At 33.1% G+C, this 8065-nt stretch overlaps 1 protein-coding gene across 1 annotated transcript in view; it reads left to right on the top strand.

The window, feature by feature from the left end:
* The first annotated feature begins 1185 nt into the window (after window positions 1-1185).
* The window catches only part of LOC145270438 (sodium- and chloride-dependent glycine transporter 2-like), a 171562-nt gene continuing 164682 nt past the window's right edge, over window positions 1186-8065 (top strand). The window contains exon 1 of the mRNA XM_080126080.1: window positions 1186-1331. Within this exon, the coding sequence (XP_079982206.1) occupies window positions 1320-1331 (12 nt within the window). The 5' untranslated portion in view covers window positions 1186-1319. The remainder of the gene's footprint in view (window positions 1332-8065) is intronic.

Here is an 8065-nt window from a genome sequence, read left to right as displayed (position 1 = left end):
TATCGTTATTTCCATGGCAAGTGCTCGTTTGAGCTCCAATCTCTGGCCCCCCTCGCCAATCGTTCATGAAAAACACCCGTCTAGTTGAAACCACTGTCAATAATTTTCCCCACTCTTTATCTGTGCCTAAATCAAAACGTAGATTCCATGAACAAAGCTTCTTTCTTAGTAGTGCACGCCCGTGAAACTCTCTTCCGTTTGCTTGTTTCCCACCTGACTACAACTTGGATGTCTTCAAGTCCAACATAAACAAATTCCTGATAAACCGCCCCCTTAAGTAAGACACTTTATCAAATCTCCATTACTAACGATTACTACAATATTATCCCATTGATTATTGTACACGCAATAACCCTTATCCCCGAGTGGCTTCCGGGCCTTGATAAGTGGTGACTACCATGTAAAAAAAAAAATTAACTACTTTATGGTTGATAAAAATATGAGAGTGTGAAACATTAGTTGATCATCATTCAATCCCGGGCAACGTCTGATCACCGTGCAAATTTACACTAATTTCGACGTGACACGTAAATACGTAATAATGTTTCCACCTGAATGAGTGGGTTAAAACACGCACCCGTATTTTAAACCTAAGTCAGTATGAAAGGATATGTTTAATGTGATTTTTATTTTTTTGTTATTATTTTTTTTTTTCATCAGCAATTTTATACGTTTCTCTCATTTTCTTTCTTTCTTTCTTTCTTTCTTTCTTTCTTTCTTTCTTTCTTTCTTGGTTTGAGAATTTCTTCACAGTTGAGGGTTGTGAACGGAGTGTCTGTCCTGCTAAATATTCATGACTTACCTGGCCTTTTCGCACGCCTCCACGCCCCCGAACACATACTCGGCCAACCTCCAACCAAACAACCCGTTTCCACCCGCTTTTTTGAAAATAATAAACGTCTTGCAATCTTGACGTAATAAAGACGAGGATGTGTCACTAAACGAGGGAAGGTCTCATATTGATCTTGATAAGCCAGGCGATCTCAAGACTTGTACCCAGGGGTTTTGTTAACACAGAGACCCGACCGGCGGCGGTTTAGGGGTTTAAGAACAAAACGAAGACAAAAAAAAAAAAAAAAGATTAAAACTCCGCTAAAGAAAAGAGAAAAATCGTCGTAAGAAAACAAACAAACAAACAAACAAAAATCCCACCAGAAACAGAAACAAAAACTAAAAACATAAATATATATATATATATATATATATATATATATATATTTATATATTTATATATTTATATATAGGGAGTTTTTATTCAAAGAAAACAACGAAAAATAACATAATTGGAACTCAACAGACAGACAGACAAACAAACAAATATGAAGGAAGATGTAAGTATTATTATTTTTTTTCTATTTTGTTTTTTTGTTTTTTTACATGGGGTTCACCACTTATCAAGGCCCGAAGGCCACTCAGGGATAAGGGTTATTGCGTGTACAGTAATCAATGAGATAGTATTGTAGTAATCATTAGTATTGGGGGTTTTGATAGAGTGTCTTACTTAAGGGGGCGGTTTGTCAGGAGTTTGTTTATGTTGGACTTGAAGACGTCCAAGTTGTAGTCAGGTGGGAAACAGGCAAGCGGCAGGGAGTTCCACTGGCGTGCAGTTCTGTTTTTGCTTATTATCTATCATTTACTCAATAAGAGTACTCACACATAATCAAAGAGTTCTCTTTAGGAACAACATTGGTGTGTTCACCTGGGTTTTATTATTATTATTATTATTATTATTATTATTATTATTATTGTTATTATTATTATTATTATTATTGTTATTATTGTTATTATTATTATTATTATTATTGTTATTATTATTATTATTATTATTATTATTATTATTATTATTATTATTATTATTAATTTATTTATTTACTAACTAGGAGTAGTTACGCAAGCTATCATCAAAGATTTCTCTTAGAGAACAATTTTTCATGTTCCCTGGAGTCTGAGTGACAACATGTCTCCCCAGACTCCCAGTACTTTCCGCCTCTTTCTATAACATTTTGAAAAAGAATTTGCGTTATCGCAACTGCCGATTACCAATAATTTCTCGTTGGGGCGACCATTGGTCTTCACTGGAATTTGGGTAGCAACAAGCCTCTCCAAGGTCCCAGTCTTCCTTGCACTCATCCAGCGGAGGTCTGGCTAGTGCTCTCTCTCCTCGGTCTTTCCATCCTCCTTGACCCTCATTATTTGGTGTGGTGCCCGTTTATGGTTGCATTAAGAAAAATTACAAAAGAGGAGGCCGGTATCTTACAATTATACAGTTTCAGTTTTCATGGTTCCATGTGATGTTCCTTCGTTCTTTGCGTCTGTAGCTGTTTTTGCGTCCAGTTTTTGCGTGTAGCTTATGTGTGGTGTTAGTTTCCACATTCAAGAGTCTTCCTAAATATTTCTGCAGCTTTCATTATTAAAATTCGTTGAATCTTCTCGACCATCCCTCTGATTCCAATTTCTCCCATTGTTTTTTTTTTTTTTTTCAAAGTTGTTATTATCGGCTCTCAAGGAGCTTTCACACAGGTTATCAAAGATCGCATTGACTACAGCCTGTGGTGTTCCCTGGAAGCTGAGTGACAACAAGTCTCCCCAGATTTTCCAGTAATCTCCACCTCTTCCGATACCATTTGCAAATAAATTATTATTATTATTATCATTATTATTATTATTATTATTATTACTATTGGCTCACCAGCAGCTTTCACACAGGTATTCAGAGATCTTTCCCTGAAAACAGCCTGTGGTGTTCCCTGGAAGCTGAGTGACGCATTACGAATTTTCACAGGCCATCATAAAAGATTACTCTCTCAACAACCTGCGGCGTTCCCCAGAATATAGGTGACAAGTCTCCCCAAATTTCTAGTACTCTCCACCTCTTCCGATAAGCTTTGCAGGTGAATTTGCGTTTTCCATACAAAATTGCAGCCAGATCGGCCCAGTAGTTTTCGAGAAAAAGTGGAACGGACACATAGACAAACAGACAGACAGATAGACAGACAGACTAAGAGAAATATAAAATAGATTATTTAAGCCACACCCACTTTTAGTTACCTGGATTGAGACCCGCCCATTATTCTTTCATGCCTTAATCAACCCGCCCCCAAGGTGAAGCCTACTGGAGATCCGGACGGGATTTTTTAGCAGCACTTTGGAAGCATTCTTAGATTTTTATTAACGCACTGGTTGCCGTAAAAAAAATATTCGAATAAGCACAACTAAATATACCCCATTCTAAATTAAAAAAAATGTTTCTTCGTTCTTTAACGTTGTCATACATAATCGCCTAAACAAAGTAGAATCTCATATAAAGCGATTACAAATTAAAAATTAAAAATAAACCAAGATGAATGTACAAGATGTTTAACGATTTTTTAAAATTTTGACCCCAGGCATATATTAGATAACTAACTTTATATTTTACTAGCATGGGTGCCCGTCGTTGCCCGGGTGTTTCGAGGTGTATGCTGAGCAAAAAACAACAAAAAAACAAAAAAAAAAACGGTCATTTTTTTAAAACTTTGACCCCTATTATGAACCCTTAACATTTATTCTGTTGGGCTCAAATCAAGTTATTAAGTTAGATCCATGTCCAAAGAACCTATACCTAAAATTTCAAGTGTTTAGACCCAAAATTGTCGGAGGAGTTTGGTAGAGTTCTCAAGGGTCAAATCGTTGAACTTTGACCCCTTAACCGCCAAATGTTTGGAAGAAAACCAATCACATAGATTTTTCCAAATCTCGGTACGCTGTATATTAAATTTCGAGTCTGTAGGCTTAAAATTGACAGAGTTATTGTGTAGGGAAATGTACACGCACACACACACACAGACATACATACACACACAGACACGTTCACTTTTATATATATAGATAGATTTGTTTATTTATCTAACTTAATGACTTGATTTGAAACCAAAACAATGTCTCTTCTATGAGAAAGAGGTAACAGAGGGGGAACAAAGGATATAGCCCACTAGATTTCGAAGCCGGTTTCGTAAGTTTGTTTATTTTAAAGGGCGGCTCTTCAAAGAATATGTTTACGTTGGACTTGAAAACGTTTAAATTCAAACTATTTTCTCTATTCTAAACTTTGGGTAACTTTCTAAAACATGAAAGAATGTTTTGAGTTTGCCGTTTTTTTTTTTTTTTTTTTTTTTTTTTTTACCCAGCTTTGTAAGTTTCTAGTGATTCAACTTATTTTAAAGCGTGTATATAGTCAGTTGGAGTCCAGTCAATCACCTACCATGAAAGTGCGGACCTGGGGGGTACCTCAGACACTGCCCAATGACCACTTTCGAGACGGAGTGAAACGCTATGATGATGATAAGCATCAAGTTTGGTTTCAGGTCTGGACTCATCAAGGCCTGAATGCCACTCAAGGATAAGAGTTAATGTGATTGTTGGGGTGATGGTAGAAATTTTATATTTATTTTAGAGGACGGCTCTTTAAAAACCTGTTTACGTTGGACTTGAAAATGACCATGTTATAGTCAGTTGGGAAGCAGCTCCGCAGTATAGTATTCTACAGACGAGCAGTTCTAGAAAAAAAACCCTGCTCATTGACTTTTCGCTAATATATATATAAATTGATTGATGTATATATATGTATATGTATATATATATGCATATGTATATGTATATATATACGTATATGTATATGTATATATATATACATATGTATGTATATATATATATATTGATTGATGTATATATAAATGTATAGATATATGTATATGTATATATATATATGTATATGCATATATATACGTATATGTATATGTATATATATATATGTGTGTGTGTGTATATATATCTTGATTGATGTATATATATGTATATGTATATATATGTATATGAATATATATGTATATGTATATGTATATACGTATATGTATATGTATATATATACATATATATACATATATATGTGTGTGTGTATATATATATTGATTGATGTATATATATGTATATGTATATATATGTATATGTATATATATGTATATACGTATATGTATATATATATACGTATACGTATATGTATATGTATATATATGCATATATACATATATATATGTGTGTTTATATATATATATATATATATATATTGATTGATGTATATATATGTATATGTATATGTATATGTATATATATATGTATATGTATATATATACCAGACTTGTTTGGTGAGGAGGACGGCTAGTCTCCCTGAAGGATTAAAAACAAGACCTTCCAAAGGGCGAATGAACTCGGTTTCTGGGTCAACGGCCAACTAGCACCGTGTGTGTGTGTGTGTGTGTGTGTGTGTGTGTGTGTGTGTGTGTGTGTGTGTGTGTGTATGTGTATTGGGGTGGAGAGGGCTCCCGTAAGCCGTGGTGAAGGCAACCTTTCTAGGAGAAGCAAATCTCTGATTTAAAAAACCATAAAGCGGAAGATCATTACCCGCACTATGCTGGTCTGCAGTTTAATTTGTTGCTGGCTGTCTTGCTATTGCTTGTTGCTGGATCTCAACATTTTGAACGGAGAGAGAGACTTAGCTGTCGTACAAAGCTAAGACTCTGTAACATCATATTTGTATAGATACTCCCTCAGGCATTTGGGCTCATGGATTTTAAATGTCTGAGGGAGTGGCACTCGTCTAACAAGACGTTGTAATCATCATGTATACATATACGTATATGTATAGGTATATATATATACATATATATATGTGTGTGTGTATGTATATATATATATATTGATTGATGTATATATATGTATATGTATATATATGTATATGTATATATGTATATGTATATATATGCGTATATGTTTATGTATATGTATATATATATGTGTGCATATATATATTGATTGATGTATATATGTGTATATGTATATATATGTATATGTATATATATGTATATGTATATATATACGTATATGTATATATACGTATATGTATATATACGTATATGTATATATATATACATATATATGTGTGTATATATATATTGATTGATGTATACACATGTATATGTATATATATGTATATGTATATATATATGTATATGTATATATATATAGGTATATGTATATATACATATATATATGTATATATATATATATATATATATATATATATAAAGTTATAAAATATATATGGCGATTAAGCTACACTGAATATTCCGCGTTTCATCCACTCTAAGATTATTCAGGCTTATCCTTATATATGTATATATATAATTATTACATATAGTTTTTTTACAAACAGGTTTCCTCATCAGCAAATATTGGGAAGGGTTTTTATTAAATGTAAAAGACACCATAAAAAAACGTAGCATTAAAAGTAAGGCAGATGTATCTGGAAAAAATTAAAATAAAGGTATGGATTTAAACTTGATAAGAACATTAATATGGGTTAGAGAGAAATAAAATAGAGTTAAATTATAAATATTAATTTGGTTTGAGTACAATATTATACATACATATATACACAAATACATACATGCATATATATGAAAAAATACACACATATATACATATACATAGATATACACATATATACATAAAAACATATGTACAAATATTTACCTTTTAATTTTCCGCCTTTTAAAATCAGGAACTATGGTCAAAGTACTCATATAGATGCTTGCTATAGCTTTTCAGCTTATTAAATGATAAATTTTCAAAAAGAACGCTTGTCTAATATTTCATATCCGTTAGCATACTTTTGATTAATGAACGCCAAGGTTTAAAATTCGAAAGAGATTGGAGGATAATGTTATTTGTATAATTAAATAATGCAAGGGGGATAATTAGTCATATTTCTTCAATTAAAGAATGTAAGGGAGATAATTATTCTAACTTAATTTATTACAGAATAATAAAAGAATATTGTATTTTTACTAATAAGTAATTTTTAATGATTTAGGGTGGTTTATATTTATTAAATTTAAGCCAACGTTTATGACTGCATGTGAAGATTAGTTCCTCTCTTAAATTTAATAGGGTGGTTGTATTTTTTATATCTTCATATTTCAAAATTTTTAGGGTTTCTTTTGTACATAGTGCACAGAATTTATCTCCTGGTTTATATGGCTTGCAAGACTCAATTACTCGCCATTTAAAGTTGAAAGGAATATTGTTATTCTTGAGTTGCCAAATATACTTGGATAGAGTAGTTTGGTTTGACAGAGAGTTATTTCTAAAAGAATATTTGTGCGTTGAAATTCTAAGATAACAATCAGGGCCGTTCAATAAGTAATGCCCCTGACACACTTCTAATAGCAGTAGAGCGACGAGACTTGCCACAGTTATTCGTCTTTTTCTGCATAGAAACCACCTAGAGTTATGCATTTCTCCCATCGTTTAATGCAGCTCTGGAGGCCGCCATTGTCGAACACTAGAGTAAGGTCGGCGAACCATTTCCGAAGAACACATATTTGTCTCTGGTGCATTGTTTATTGAATTTTCCGCTATTCAACCCTAACCCAATTATAGTAGCAGTAGAGCGACGAGACTTGGGGCAGTTATTAGTCCTTTTCTACATAGAAACCACGCAGACTTATGCATTTCTCCCATCGTTTAATGAAGCTCTGGAGGCCGCCTTTGTAGAACACAACAGTAAGGTCGGCCAACCATTTCCGAGGAACACATATTTGCCTCTGATGAGGTATTTGTTCAATTTTCCACTATTCAACGAAACACGTGTAAGACGTACTACATGAAGATATGAGTGCATTACTATGAGCGTGAAATAAATGACTATTGTTGAACAGGATGTCGTTTTTTACCAGGATGGACCACTCCCATGTTAGGCCCTCTTTGAATGTTTATTAAGAGACGGCGTTTGGTTTTAATTATTTTCATCAAAGATAAAGAAAACCGCAATTTCCTCACGAGGAAAAAGGAAATTTAGAATGCGGTCAATTTGGAATGCAGTTAGAAATATTCAGGTAATTAGATTCTATGGATGACTGGAAAACAGGTTTGTTCACAGCCAACGGTTAGACAATATTTTTTTTCGAGGCGGCGGACTTTAAATTAAAATCAAATAAAACTAATCTTAAACAATCAATTAATCTATTTT

Source organism: Euprymna scolopes, chromosome 46 (genome assembly GCF_053919585.1).
Source record: "Euprymna scolopes isolate OS-2025 chromosome 46, ASM5391958v1, whole genome shotgun sequence".
NCBI classification, from domain to species: Eukaryota; Metazoa; Mollusca; class Cephalopoda; order Sepiida; family Sepiolidae; genus Euprymna; species Euprymna scolopes.
Note: the sequence above shows the minus strand (reverse complement) of the source record. Positions and strands in the feature narration are given on the sequence as shown.